Source organism: Pocillopora damicornis, chromosome 4 (genome assembly GCF_964200805.1).
Source record: "Pocillopora damicornis chromosome 4, jaPocDami1.2, whole genome shotgun sequence".
Taxonomy (NCBI): domain Eukaryota; kingdom Metazoa; phylum Cnidaria; class Anthozoa; order Scleractinia; family Pocilloporidae; genus Pocillopora; species Pocillopora damicornis.
The window spans coordinates 14,132,752-14,148,439 of NC_142673.1; the positions used below are offsets into that span (position 1 = coordinate 14,132,752).

General features: G+C 36.5%; 1 protein-coding gene and 1 long non-coding RNA gene across 3 annotated transcripts; one reads left to right on the forward strand and one right to left on the reverse strand.

The window, feature by feature from the left end:
- Positions 1-2,839: 2,839 nt before the first annotated feature.
- LOC149046912 (uncharacterized) lies at positions 2,840-5,042 on the reverse strand. The gene is made up of 2 exons (XR_016185972.1): positions 4,351-5,042; positions 2,840-3,445 (listed from the first exon to the last, which is right to left on the reverse strand). It is a non-coding gene; the product is annotated as an uncharacterized LOC149046912 (long non-coding RNA).
- Positions 5,043-5,112: 70 nt separating this feature from the next.
- LOC113671005 (uncharacterized) lies at positions 5,113-15,076 on the forward strand. Of its 2 annotated transcripts, XM_089204346.1 has the most exons (6): positions 5,116-5,373; positions 6,905-7,706; positions 8,601-8,663; positions 8,798-8,860; positions 9,656-9,845; positions 14,423-15,076. In XM_089204346.1, the coding sequence occupies exons 1-6, from the start codon at positions 5,317-5,319 to the stop codon at positions 14,493-14,495; spliced, it is 1,248 nt and encodes a 415-aa protein (XP_089060472.1). In that variant the 5' UTR covers positions 5,116-5,316; the 3' UTR covers positions 14,496-15,076. The 2 variants fall into 2 exon arrangements, with proteins under 2 accessions (XP_089060471.1, XP_089060472.1); XM_089204345.1 differs by lacking the exon at positions 14,423-15,076 and having other exon boundaries at positions 5,113-5,373; positions 9,656-14,324.
- The last annotated feature ends 612 nt before the right edge of the window (positions 15,077-15,688 follow it).

Here is a 15,688-nt window from a genome sequence, read left to right on the forward strand (position 1 = left end):
AAACCGGTCATTATTTATCACCTGGGTAGGGGGGGAGGGGTTTTAGGATTTTGGTTGTGCCACGATAAAATTGACCTGATTACCCTCTGAGGTTCTGTTCTATTCTAATAATCCCCCGTTATTAGCATTTCACTAGCAGTCAATTTGCTATACTCATGGCTTTATACTCTATTTACGATCACTATTCCCCTGTCTGTTCCCTCTGAATACCCGTGAGATCCCCCCCCCGCAAAGAAATAACCCAACCTTCCCCCCTCCACTTCCAGTTGATAACTAATGAGTGGTTCCTTAAGGCACATCGGTGGGGGGTTAAACATAACACGAGTGCTTCGGAAAGAACATCTGTCATTGTCTACAGAGGGAACACTATAAAAGGAATCATGAATATGCTTGCCATTCGGCTTTTATACTGAAAGCGCTGTTTTATCTTTTATCTTGTTTTTGTTTTGCCCTTTTTTTCCCAAATGGTGTTGTTCAGACCATAAATCGACAATAGAGCATATATTGGGCCAAGGCAAATTTGATAGGTAAATCTCAACTTAGAACATTGTGCATAGTTTTACATAGACATAGACTTTGCACCGTAGACTGAAGAACATCTTGTTCAAACAATATCTATTTCAAAAGAAATTTGAACACGAATAGTCTTTTATTTGGATGAACCATGTCTGTTCGAAGGGAAAAACTCGCTTGAAAGGGAGTTGGTTCTTGAAGTGAATTGCATGTAAGTAGGAAAAAGTCAAAAGAGATGATTTTAAACGTTAATATCAACAGACCCTATTGCATTGCATGCATTGGCTCTGAGGTAGTATGGAGAAATTAGATTCTAGTCACTCTCAGTGGGGTTACAGTGTTACATGAGAATATGACAAAAGCGAACGTGATTTTGATAAGAGTCTGCCACGATCTTAGGATTCATCTGTAATCACTCTTAAAAGATAAGCGGGCGAGAATCCTGCTGTTTGCAAAATTAAATGTTTGTAAAGGCATCAGTGTAGTTATTGGAGCATCCCGGCCATATTCTACGTGTTATGAAGCAATTTTCTTTTTCATGACTGACTGAAATTTTGTTTAATCTTCACTTTTCAAAATCTAAGTTCACAACTTTTTTAATATTCATGGTTATTGTTCAGACACTGTCCATGAAATCAAAGACAATGGTTTCGAAATTGAAGAAGGTAACCAATCCTTGTTAATGGACGAGGAGAAGGAAAGGTTCAGAGCCCCCCCCAAAAAATGATGACATATTAAATTAAAAATGATTATGCTCGAAAATGACAGCATAATTCGCCATACTCCAGTATATTACATCTCGGATGCGAAGGGTTCCGAATACAGCGCCATTGACTGAAAGGTTCTATGAATTAAGTCCTATGAAATGATATACTTTTAAGCCCGTGATTTTGCCTAACAAATTCAGTGGGGCATGCATGAAGACTCGAACGACGAGATACCCGCTGTGAGTAATCTGATGAATGAGAAAAGAACGTTTTTGGTGTAAGTTCTCTTCTGCATTGTCTGTTACCCGACTGAACTGAAATTAAAATTTTTACTGGTAGGTTATAAGTGCTGTCTGCGCACGTGTTTTACATGCCGAAGTACGCTCCGCCTTAAAAAAGGATTTTCTTTTGGGAAAATAAAGATCACCTGATTGATAAAGCGTGATGGCGTAGCTAAAGACGATAGCAATTTGAAATGTTACTTTAAGAATTATGGCCGTGGTTTATTTTCTCTATGTGATAGGACAAACCTTTTTTCTGTAAGGAGTGTTACTCACTCAAACAAACTGACTCGAAGCAACGCCCAAAAACTGCAAGACCTCCTCTTCCCCTTCCATACAAAGTATGAGATATTTGGCTGATAGTAAATTTCCTACCTTTTTTCGGTATCACAACTTCTAAAACTTACTGAGAATTTTGAATATCTATTCAATTTACCTTTTTTCGAGCAGCATCTACATAGTAATGCTGTTACTAAATTATTTACAAATGATTTTAACCTTATCACTTATCGCTTGAGCTATGGATAATAAATGAGCCAGTTTGCTGGGTCGCTTCAAATTGATTATTTCTGGGTGCACCACCAATTAACACATTAACCTGAAGCGATTAACATATAACTTCTCCCTATGATATCCATACCATTATTCAGCTGTCAGGTAATGAGAATACTCAAACTTATAAAGAAGACGTTGTGATCTTGACACCAAATTCTTGTGACTAATTTTCAAAGAAATGTCATGTGGCTAGAGGAGAGAATTTACTATCGGATTCTGGGAGTTAAATGGGCTTTTCAGTCAAGTGCGATGGCATTTAACTGAAGAGTTAACAAAAAAACATTTAATAAAGGATCCGCTTTGTAAAGGTGATAACATGATTTAACAAAATTGGAAGAGTTAGATGAGCAGGCACAATTTGTACTCTTTAAAAAAGTTACTAGTGCTTATATAATTACTGACCCTCATAAAATCCTATTGTTCTCTCTCAGCATTATATCGGCGATTTCAGCCTGAGAAAGTATTCATATTCAGTCAAGTCCAACTGTCTGAGGAAAACGGTGGCGGTCCTTTTTGGTAGCAGGGAAATTATCAGGGGTAATCCTAAACGCGCTAAAACGTTCAATATTGCAGTGGGCTGGCTGCACTGCAATATTTTTAATAATGCAGCCTGCTTCCAGCAATATTTTTAATATTGCTGCATGACTGTGGTATTTACTTCGTTACTTTTCCAGTCAGTAATTTTTGAAAATTCGCGAATGTCCGCGCATAATTTATGATGAAGATCTGAAGTTAAAAAGTAAATGAATACACCATGAGAAGTACCATTCCAGGAGACGTACAGACGAAAACATTTTACAGTTTATTTAGGGCACATCTGACAATGACAGTCTTTCTCACTTGTAAGAAATAACAATTTTCGTACTGTGAGTACTAATTACAACTGACTGATTATAATCTTCGCTCTGGTTTTCGTCTAAAACCTTTTCGCTTAACCCCTGTAACCCTGTTTCTTCCCTTTGTCCATCATATTTTTGCTCAACATCATTGTTAAACAGTTTTTCATTTTTTTCCTTGACGTCTATTTCTGCCCTCTTAGGAGTCGCTCCCTGCAAGATTTCACTTGCTTTCCTTTTAAGTGTTGATGAGGTACACTTATACTCCCTAACCCCATCACATGATCGGTGACCAGTGGTTTCTACAATAACTTGTTCTGGCACACCACCTTCGTACAATCGTGTGGCGCAACTTCGTCGAAGGGCAACGGCAGCGGCATTTTCCGACCTCTGGCTCTGCGTTATGAAAATGGCAGATTCGTCTTCCGAAGAATCCTCCATCAAGCTTCAAAACAGTAGCAACTCTTTGCCTTCCAACAAACAACTCAAATAACCAAGTGCATTGCGTTAATATACAATGCAAATTACGTTTGCATGAAATTCAATCACACACCTGAAAGATGCGGAAAGTTACATAATCTTTACAAGGATTTAACAATGACTAAATTCCGGGAAATGAAAAGGGTTATGTAATTTGTATAACTACTAGACAATACGTGCTAATTGCATTGTTGGAGAGAGAAAATAGTAGGAATTCATGAGAGTCAATGATTATATCATCTTTGCAAGTAGTTAACAATGGCTGAATTGGGGAATGAAAAAGGATTATGCAATTTGTATTATTACTGGACAATGCTTGCCAGTTGCATTGTTGGTGTACCAAAACATCAATATGAAGGGGCGACTGAAATCGTCGATGTAATGCAGAGAGAGAACAATAGGATTTTATGAGGGTCAATAATTATAATAGTTAATTACTTCGGTTCGCAGCATTATTGGGTATAATGCTGCGAACCTCAGTAATTATCTATTAAATATTATACATTACACGAGAAAAAATGAGTGACTACGATTTGAAAATAAACATTACAGAAAGTTGAGATAGCTTTTCAAAATCATGTGGAAGCAAAGCGCGCGAATCACGCTTTTCAGAATTTATGCGGAGGCAAAGAGAAAAGCGCGCCAATTACGTCCAAAGATAATTTATTCAAAACAACAAAGTGCGCTTGATTTTAGAAAGAAACAAACTCGCTGAATATTTGATGGAAAAGTTCAAAGCTAGGGCATTAATAAAGTAAATAAACTCTCAAAAGTTCCAAAAACTGTTAGTAAAATGTTTTGACGACGTTTCAAGTTGCTTTACTACATTATCAAGCCAAAAGGGAGAAGGACAAATGAAAATAAAGTAGGTCATATAACAACAGAGAGAGTTTTGGCGCGATTCGAGTCCGTCTATGTGTTAAGCGTAATTTGTTTTACGATGCAAATGTTCTGTTCCGTGTACCACACGACACTCACCTGGTGTAAGGACAATGAGGAATCCGTTATAGGGGACATTGAACACAATGGCCATTGTATTGTTACTGGTAGTACATTAACGAATTAAGACCTGTGAATGAAACTGTAGAGCGCACAACAATTCATCAACCAGCCGAATACCCTTAAAGTGAAGTTGAGATGTCACAAGGTCACCATTAACACCAGATCGACAATGCAACGTCTTCAAAACGACATTCATTGTTCATCGTTCTCCTTCCAGTCATGTCATTGGAGGGCAAAAGTTCGAATAACAAGCCAAAATTTTGTTCAGCATTTGTGCTTATAACTTAGCTAATGTTTTCGGCAAATGCACAAGCGTAATTCTTTATGTATTGCTCGTTTGGCGTAACCACAATCGTCAAGCGGCCATTAATCCAGTCCCACCGGATGAACATTATTTTTAGACTGATAGCTTCTCAATTCTGTAAAGTGTTAGATACGAATTTCTGGTTCGATTTCTTATATGGTATTTTTGGTGCTCTCGAAGATACGAGAGAAACACGGTGAGGATGTGGAAAGGAAATCCAGATCCTTGCGTAGGTTACAGATTGCATTGCTACTGACTTCTCCTAGGATTGGTCAATAAATTGTGCAGGAAGGCGTTAAAGCGGCAAGGCTCAGGTCCTCTTTTTACAGTAGCTTCGACGATTCATGCAATAGTAATGCTGACATGTTATATTTCGTGCAATCTCGAGCCCAGGGTCATTTTGACTCCTTGTCAGCGGTATGGTTGCCAAATGACTCAGCAATTCGTACATGTTAGCTCAGTCAGCGTTTTTAGCGTGTCAATGACTTCTACAGGTTGATTCGGCCATTGAAACTTCGCACTTCTTTTCAACACACCTTCTGGACGTTTAGAGCCTCTTCAATACCTGCAAACAGAAACATTCCTCGTTAATTTGAAAGCAGCGTGGAAGAGGCACAGAACTTAGACACCTTCTCAGGATGAAAGACTTAGCTCAAGTTGAAGAAAAAATACTCGCGGGACTTCTGATCACTGCCGTGAGTTCTACCCATTCTTTTTTAATACTTCACATTAATCGGTGAAATTTTAAAATTCCTGGTTGTTATTTTCATCAACCATGATCACGAAAGACATCACATGGCGAGCTTAAAATTTTATTCCCTCAAGTCTTCATAAATATAGATTTAGCCAAGCCTAAAAGCGGAGCTCGCATTTTTTTTTCCCGCACAATACTTCACGTTAATCGGTAAAATTGTAAAATTCTTAGTTGTTATTTTCATCAACCGTGATCACGAAAGACATCGGATGGCGAGCTTAAAATTGTATTCCCTCAAGTCTTCATTATTATTTTGAACTCATGGTGACGTTTGGTCACGTCCACTCCGAGACTCACTCCTTCAGAATGCTATCATGTCTTATTACGATCGCTTAACCGGCTCTTAGCGGCATTACGTAGAATTCTTGTTGTGCCTTACACATGAACCATTCCCTGCCCAGCCGAATCATGGTTTGATATTTGTTACTAATGAGCCCTTTACTCTTCTTGCGGCCATTTGTCGTATTGTTTTTTTTTTCTTTGTCTGCCAAACCTTCAGCTGACCTGGAGCTGGTCAGGCTCATCGCTCTCACTAACCACACTTTCTGGACTATTGGACTGCCTAAGCAAAATTCTGCTGGGTCTCGCTTGATCTAAGATCGGTCCAGCCAATGTAGGGTTGAAATGATGAAAATTTTGGCTTAGGAACAATCCCGCCACATAATAAAAAGTAGAACGTCCACCCATGCTGCTGCCCCACCCATACACTTCGGTGTCTTTGAAGTTTCTGTGGACTTTCCGAAATTTTAGAAATTTGTGAAACACTGGTCGCATAAGGAAACGTGCTGTGATGACAGACATTAATCCTTTTTTGACAGATTATTGATCAGAACCTCCCTAGTATGACCTGGGCCTTTTTCCCCTAAGAATTCATGTATGAATGAAGAAAGGTGGATTAATTTATATTAAGTAATTTTTTTTTAACAACATTCCGAAATTAAGAGTATAATCTTGAGAAACTGTATTCATTACTTCAGTCACCCATTTTATGGTCAAAGACTGCACCAACTTTCACTCATTTCTAAAGTAATTAGATGCCTATAGTACAATTGTAAGTAGATGTACATATACTTGTTACTTTCTAAATTAATTTTTCAAAAATTGTTGGGGTTGTGGGCTATTGTTACCTTGAAAAAACTATGGCTCTGACAAACTTTTTACACCATTTCAAAATTGTGCACTTATCATTTAAACCTGGGTGTGGTTCATATAGCTAAAGATTTCAGTTAAAGGTGTAAAGTTTGCTCAGGAGCTGGGTCATTGTTGGGAGTGTGGGAATTAAAGCAGTATATGATTACTGTTGTTAAAAAAAAAATGCAATTTGAAGACTGATATATGGCAAAAATGACCAGAAAAAAGAGAATCACTAGTCTGATCCAATATCTTGCCATTATTAATGGTGCCCTGTTATAATCTGAGTTAAGAACTGAAAATCAATGAACTTTTTTACACTAAAATGTTCTTTGTTGCAGATTGTTTTAGTAGTGCAGGGATATAGCAATAGATGTGAAAAAAAAGATGAAATCGAGCTATATGAGAAGCAAAACACCACCAACTATAAATGCTGGCCTTTTCCTGAATGCCTTGATGGGCAGGAGCCAACAGTGGAACCTGGTTCAACGCATCCCATGGGGACAGACATAAGCTGTCGAAACTGTCAGCAGAATTTCTACTCAAACAAGGGAACAAATATCAAGTGCCACAAGTGTACTGCTTGTGGTAAAAAACTTGAACTTAGTCCTTGCTTATCTGTGAAGGACAGAGAATGTGCTGATAAGTGCATTTCAAATGATTACTATTTTAATAGCAGTGACAAAGAATGTCATCGATGTACTGAGTGCTGTGAAGGTGACAACATTAACATTGAGTCACAGTGTATAAAATTAACACCTGGTACAGTGATTGGAGGAAAAGGCCAGAAACATTGTAGGAGATCATCAAAACCATGCAGCGATCTGCCAAATAAAAATCTTACATCAAGTGGACGTGACTGCAACTGTACAGTGCTATCAAATAGCTCTTTACTGAAAGGCAGTGACACACAAATGAATTGCTCATTATCCAAAAATATGAGTCTAATAGAAAAGCAGGGTGCTGTTAAGTCCTTTGATAGCTTACACATAACATTGTTTTCTCTTCTGGGATGGTGTATAACAGTTATTGTATTCTTGGGCTGGTTAGCTTTGAAGAGAAGGAAGCAGTCACCACAAAGTGAAGATTCTATTCAGCTAGAGAATCTTGTTGAGAGTGTACCTACACATAGCTCTTCAGCAGGTAAATTTATTATAAAATGGTAACAAATGTGGTTGCTTACATTGTGTATAACCATATTAAATGATCTGTCATCCTTCACTTTTCATACTGACTTTGTTAGAGTTGCTTGCTTATTTTCTTAGTGCTATCATTACTTCTACAGTCATAAAAATTACAATTCTCTTGATTGTGATCGGTTAAAAAAAACTTTTATTTTCCACTTATTCACCAGCCAAGTTGGTATAGGATAGTTTATTATTGGACAGTTCTATAAGCCACTCACATTCAAAGTTGTAGTTTAAATCAACCAACAAACAATGAAACAATTTAAACCTCCTTTGTCAGTCTTTTAATGCAAATTTTCTCTTTCTTTCTTAACTTGGCTATTCTTCTTTCTTGGAAATAGAGACTTTTATGATTAATTGGTAATAAGACTTTATGTTGTCTAATTCTGTCTGTAATCATATTTGTGATAAACAATTCAGACTTCAGTGCTACATGGTTGTCCGATTTTGTTATCAGTTGCATGATTACAGACTGAATTTTACTTCAGTCAGTCCTATTACCATTACTTTTTATGACAGAGTAGTGTGGTCAGTTGTTAAGGCATTGGGCTTGTAATTTGGTGGTCCTGGATTCAAGTGCTCCACCTTGCTACTCACTGGGTTTGTTCTCGGTTTAGTGTTCAAGTTCAACTCTTTACCTGCACTTCATATACAGTCAACTGGCTTACCTCTTGCCAGTCGGGATTTTTCAATACTACATGACTGTATATTTATTAAGTCATTCATTTGTTCATTCATTTGTATTGGCTCTAGAAAGCCTCTTTGTGGGAGTGGTCAATTAAGTATACATACAATAAGTTTCTCTTTTGTTGTTTTTTTTCTTATTCTCAATGAAATTTTTTTTCTATAGAGAGGGAACCTTTTCTTACAAGCTCTAATTCCTGCCAGGAAAAGCTTAATATTTTACCCAAAGGTTAGTGATGAACCTTAATAGTATGCTATTTAAAGTGTACATGTTGTTAAAAAGAAGAGAAGAAGCACATGAATAGGTTGAGTCTCATTAGATCAAAACCAAAATAATCACAACAATGAATTTTTTTTCTATAGAGAGGAAATCTTCTCTTACGGGCTCTAATTCCTGCCAGGAAAAACTTAATGTCATACCCGAAGGTAAGTGAGGAACCCAAATAGTATACTATTTTAAATGTATATTTAAAAAAAAAGAGAAGAAGCACATGGATAGGTTAAGTCTTGTTAAATAAAAACCAAAATAATCACAACAATGAATTACAGTGCCACAGGTCATCAGTTTCAGTACTGTAACATGCTCGCCTCAAGTCTAGCAATTGATTGATTGATTGACAGCGAAGGAAAATATTGCTAGGAGCAAATAAGCAGAAGATAGCTCAAAGTAAAAACAAACAAATTGTGTTTGATGTGTTGGGAAGAATGATTGGTTTGGAGGGTGGCAATCACAATGAAATAAAACAAAATGGAATATAATACTTGATTGTTCAGAGACTCAATTGAAAGTTACTCTGTTCAATGATACAATGTCCATTCTCAAGATGTGCTACCTTATGGCTCCTCCATACTTTAAAGCATTTCAAGCTGAGTTAATGCCACTATTAATCTTGATACAACTTGTACAGACTATGATATTTTTAAGCACTTTAAAAACTAGGTTATCATTTTTTCAATGTTGCATCTTCAAGGAAATTAATGATTAATTCAGAGAAATTTCACTTGTTTTGATTAAAATATGTATATATCACTCTAAGTTATGTAAATTAAACTTGACAAAGAAGAGTAAATTTCAACATCATCACAACAATCAGTATTATCATTATAGTTATTATTAGTTTTGGTTATTACTTTTAATATCATATTAATTATAGATAACTAGGTTGTAAGACCTCATATAATTTACAATTTTTTATAGTTAACTTATGCCCCTTTTTTCAGTCATAAAACTTGATGATTCACTGCCATATAGAGTTGAAACCAACCTCATCACATTGTTGAATGCAAAAATGGCTCCTTTGCCAAACTGGTGGGATTTGGGTCGTACTATTGGAATTCCAGAATCAGATCTTTATAAGATTAAGGCAGAAGAGGACAGAGAGGGAGGAAGTCCTGCAAGGGTATTGCTGAGGTATTTATATACAATGGAGAAAGTTCCCTCTCTTAAGGAATTGATACAAGTTATTCACTCTGAACTAGGACGACATGATATTTGCAAGGCCATAGGTGGATTTTATCAAAGTCAAAATACTGTTAATACACCATGAACAATTTTTCTCTCAGCCTTATTCTATTTGTGCTCCTTCATGCATACCCGATTGTAAATATCTACATCCATAAATGCCTCTTGGATGTCTTGTGCTCCCAGGAAAGTGTAGGCAGCATACGTTAGGTATATCTGTAGTTGAAAACCCAGCATAATACTGAAGGATTCTTTGAGGTACAAATACCATGAAAATGTGATCAAATTTTGTGTATGAGGTTCCAGTAATAAAAGTAATGGAAATTAACTTCCAGAAGAAGAATAGAGTAAAGAAGCAGGCTACAGTAGACATTACAAATTGAATTACAGAAAAGGAAATGCCAAAAAAATATATAATGAAGAAAATAAAAATAAAAAAGAGGATAAGGTTAATAATTAAAAAAAATTAATATATACATAAAAAAACAAAACAGAACAAAATAAAAACAAGAAATCAAATAAAAATAACAAATAGTGGTAGATACACTAGCTGCTTTTGCACATCAGTTTGCTGTATTGTGAAATACTAGTTGTTTGCCTTCCTGTTTAGGAAATGCTGCAAAGTTACAGTTGACTTTTTATATTTTAATCATGGCACATGAATGGAGTATTGCTTTTTGCATTGTTAGTATAGTATTGTGCATTTTGTATCTCACATTGGGAATGATAAGGTTTGCACCATGTGCAATTAAGTATTTTTTAAGGAAAGTAGTAAAATGTAGTTATTAAATTTCATCAACTTGCTTCTTCCGGTGGCCCACAACTGTCACGGCAAAACAAAGAGTCACGGTAATACAAACTTTACTCACGGCAAAACATTACTAATTCACGGCAAAACAAAATTAACTCACGGCAAAACACCACTTATTCACGGCAAAACAAAATTAACTCGCGGCAAAACATTACTAATGCACGGCAAAACACTACTTATTCACGGCAAAACAAAAGTAACTCAAGGCAAAACAAATTTTACTCACGGCAAAACAAAGAAAACGAGTTGGTCAGCGGTTGTGATTTACACATGTGAAATGGTACGTCGTGTAACAGTAACACACTGCTTGCTCGAAAAACCGCTATTTTTCGAGCTCACGATCTTTTGCTCCGCGTGTGGTTCGGTAGTAGATGAAGATGCAAACTTTTGTAAAAGCTGTGGTAGAGGTACGTTTCTTAATTTAAAGTATACGTATTTGCATTTCTTTTAGTTCCAAATAACGATAGGAGTGAGAAGACACTGCTACTAATTAGCTGATTAGCACGTGTCTGGAATAAGATTGTGCATGTAGCCTGTGTGTAATCAAAGTGCTCTGTGAGCAAACTCGTGAATTGACACATGATTTTTTGGATTATGTTTAATGTTATCTGGGTTAGGGAATTTTGTGGTTGATTGTCATATCTAGAGTACGAGCAGTAGTTCAGTGTTCGCTAATGTAACAAAGAAATAAAGTAACGTTGGAATAAGAAGGCATTACAATTGAAATGATCATGCTATTACATTTGACAGGGGTAGATGATGTCATGTGTTTTAAAGTATATCCTTTTTTGTTTCTGGTTCAAAAGAAAAGGTTGGAAGTAAATGTGGGTGAAAAGTTAAATTTACTGTCTATCATTGTAAATATTAGAAAATCAAGGCAATACTGTCTTAATGAAAACATTAACGATTCCCTCTTTATCAAATGAGACAAACGGGAACGAGTTTTGAGTGATATAACCACAGGCGGCCCAAGCTCACGTCTCGAGAAAAAGCCAACGATGAATTCATGAACGCGTCACGTATTCACTGAAAATCGGTAGCTAAAATTGTTTGTTTAGGTGTTATTTGATTTCTTGCGAACTTGTAATTTCGTCAGTCGCCGGCTTCTTTCGTTGCTTCACACAGGAAAAACACACGATACGAAACGTAATGATCGATTTTGTCCCCAATCTCACGCCATAACAGAAAAGGCTTTTGAACATCTGTAAACTCCGAGCACTTCGCAGTAAGTGATATTTTCAATGAATCTTCGGATTGTTTTCAAGTTAAAGGATTGTAAATTACAATTTTATGAAAAACGAAGGTTGTTCTGTCATTTCAGTGTGAATCCTTGCATGCCTGCTAGTCGCCGGCACCGCTTGTTGAAACTAAAACGAAAAAAAAAAACTCTTTTAAGATTATTATTGGCTTCTTTTTCACCCCACCACTATTCTTAGCAACAAAGGTCAATTTTCGTTTGTTTATTGCTCGCCAAAAACTATCAAATGCACTCAAAAGCCTAAAATTGAAAAAAAGTTTACAGGAATCGACCGAGGGAGCGAGCGAGTGCCATTCCCCACATCGTATCTACAACTCGCTCTTGCGCATGCGCGCAATTCACGAGTTAAAAATGAAACATTCATAATGTATAGGCCTTGATGAAATAAGGATTTTTCAACAGGTGGAAAATACTGTACGCCTGCAAACAGTCAGAGAGCACGAGGTTAAAGGCCAAAACATTCCTGATTATTTCTAAAATCATTTATCTTGAGTTTTATTGATGTTAAACAGACTTAAGGAAATAACACTGTTGAAAGTAAAGTTTCCTCTCAATACTAGAGGTGTAAGTTACATTATTTTGCTTCATTGTTTTTTTTCCACCTGTTGAAAAATCCTTAATTCATCAAGGCACATACATTATGAATGTTTTATTTTTACACACAGGCTACATGCACAATCTTATTCCAGACACATGCTAATCAGCGAATTTGTAGCAGTTTCTTCTCACACCTATCGTTATTTGGAACTAAAAGAAATGCAAATACGAACACTTTAAATTAAGAAATGTACCTCTACCACAGCTTTTACAAAAGTTTGCATCTTCATCTACTACCGAACCACATGCAGAGCAAAAGATTATGAGCTCGAAAAATGGTGGTTTTTCGAGCAAGCAGTGTGTTACTGTTACATGATGTACCATTTCAGATGTAAATAACGACCGCTGACCAACTCGTTTTCTTTGTTTTGCCATGAGTAAATTTTGTTTTGCCTTGAGTTAATTTTGTTTTGCATTGAGTAAAGTTTGTAGTGCTGTGACTTTTTGTTTTGCCGTGACAGTTGTGGGCCACCGTAGCTTCTTATGTTGTCATTTATTGCTCAGTCAAGTTACTGCTGACCATTAATTTAATGACTACACCATCTCTGTCTGACAAAATGTATTTATTACAGTTGAACCTGTTGTGAAAGGCACCATATTAAGTGGTCACCACAGCACTGGACAGTTTTCAAAGTCCCAAAATCTGTACCCCTTAACCTACTGTAATTTTCATCTTTATTGACCCTTTAAATCCCAAGAGTGACCAGCATCTAGTTTCTCCTGACAATAATACTGCTGAATCATTCATTTGAGATCATGAGAATGAAGGAAATGATCACCTACCAAAGGAGCTCTTGATTGTTGAACAATTTCTCCTTGTCATTACCTTAGGAAATGTATAGATAACAGTATGGAGAATGTGCACACTGATGTTAGTGTGTAAAGGGGTAAGTGGGTGTGGTCACCCTTAACAGAGTTCCCATGGCCTTTTTGAATTGTCCCCCCACCTTTCTTGATTGGTCACTTAACCCAACTCCCAAGATTTCATTGGTAATTCTCCTTACTGTCTGCCAAATAATTTTCATTATGTTAGTATGAAGAATTTGGTATCGGATCAATTAGTAATCCCATAATTGATATTCTTCTTTATTCTCATTACTTGTCTACATAATATTGTATAGATATAGTGAGGTGAAATTCTGTCTTGGTCACTCATGGGAGTTAAAGGGTTAAAGTGGGGTCAGTCAAATGATACCAATCTGAGTAATCTTTCAAGTAAAATTTAATCCATATTTATCTTGCAAAATCAATGTTGGTAGTATTCTTGAGTGATTTTACGAATGTTTAGTTTTCAATTATGACATTAAATGATGTTTTTTATTGGTTATATATCTAATATCCTATTCTGTGGAACTTGTATGAAGCAGTCACAGACTACAAAAGAGTACAGACAATGAGTACACTTGAAGTGTCAGCTGAAGTTTCTTTTTTCCAAAAGTTATTTGAATTCAAAAGTATTCAGCCAACTATAGATTTAATTTCCTACATTGCAAAGGGATAACTGCCCTCAGACTGCACTGTAATCTTTCGTCTGCCTTTCTGTGGAGTCATAATATCCTGGTGCAACCCTCCACTGGTGAAGAGCTGTAATTCAGGCCTGACATGTCTTCTGCTCATTTGATCATTTTTTGTGCTCCTTAAGTCTGCTACCTTGTTTGTGGACAACAAGAAACTTTCAATGTAGTAAATCATAGCACAGCTACAACCAACACTGCAGCTAAAGCAAATCTAGGAGTAAAGGGTGTACTTTCCATAGCAGTTGTAGGATGTTTCAAAAGATCTATGAATACAAATAGAATGTCAACCTTAGGCTGCAACCCACAAATTTCCTTTGAGATTCAAATATGATTTGTGTTGCAGGTTCTGGGACCTGATGTGGCCTATAAATGGAAGATTCAAACACCCCTCCCCTTCTTCTATGAGGTGCAAATAGTGCTTAAGGGCCTTTGTAAGGAAAAAATAGCTAAATTGTGCCTTTCTTTTTCTTCTTTTCCCCCCCCCCCCCCCCCCTGGGAGATTGCATCTTAATGATGCTTATGTGCTTACTTCTAATCAGAGAAGCCACCAGGAGTATAATCACTAATTTCTTGCAGTTTTTTACCCCCACTTTCATTCTGAGTCTTTTCTTGGAAATTTATTGGCCCTCTTTTAAAGGTGTGGGGGCCAGTTGTGTCCTCAATGCTTTTTATTTGCCAAGACATCCATATTTCTAGTGGTGAACATCAATGTGGACACACTCCAGCAAACAAATTTCGCAAATCAAAGAAAAAATTCAACAATAAAAGCAAACCTAGAAACAAAGTAAATAAAATGAAAACAACAACAACAACAACAATTATAACTGACCTGAAGTTCTCAGAGTATCGGTCACAAACCAGCAACTCACAGTGCAAGTAAAAGGAATCATAATCATTGACGAACCTAAATGCTCTCAGTCGAAATATCTTGCTACTGCTGTAAGGGTCATAGCTCTGCTCCAGAGCTTTATCAGATGGACAATTATAGAATAAAAATGAATACGAGGGGTGAGGATGATAAGATGGGAAATGAACTAATGGCCATATATTTGGCAACTACTTGAACTTCTTTATCTTAGGTTTATCAGAACACCTATGAACTAAGCCTTAATAAGCTATTATAAGTTCTTAGAGCTTTTTATCAACTTGAAAATATGATTTGAAGTCACAGGGTGCTATGTCAATCTGGGGTAGAACTGTTAGAACAGAGACCAGAGAAATAAGATTTGCATATCAGGGTCAAAGTTTCTGAGCTTAATCTCCTTGATTCGATTGTAAAATATTTAAAACCCTTATTGCAGTGCAAGAGGTAAATCTTTTCATGGAGAAACCCTCCTCTTGCCTTATACCTGTTCCTGTTAGTTTTCCATTTTTTGGTACTATTTAATTCAGGAAGAGCATATGGTAAACCCTAAAAGAGGAAGGTATTAATACACTGAGCTAAATTATTTCATGCTCAAGATCTCATTTGTAAATCTCCTGCCCTACAATTTTTATGGTGTTCCAAGAATTTGGTATAAGATCAACCAATAATCCCCTTGTTGATATTTTTCTTTATTCTCATCACTTGTTGGCTTGATATCGTATTGACATGGTAAGGAAAAATCAT

Excerpts from the sequence above, each read along its gene's own strand:
- LOC113671005 (XM_089204345.1), top strand. The coding sequence starts at position 5,317 with ATGAAAGACTTAGCTCAAGTTGAAGAAAAAATACTCGCGGGACTTCTG. Across the intron at positions 5,374-6,904 it reads CGGGACTTCTGATCACTGCC|ATTGTTTTAGTAGTGCAGGG; the intron begins GTGAGTTCTACC and ends TCTTTGTTGCAG. Across the intron at positions 8,861-9,655 it reads ACTTAATGTCATACCCGAAG|TCATAAAACTTGATGATTCA; the intron begins GTAAGTGAGGAA and ends CCCTTTTTTCAG.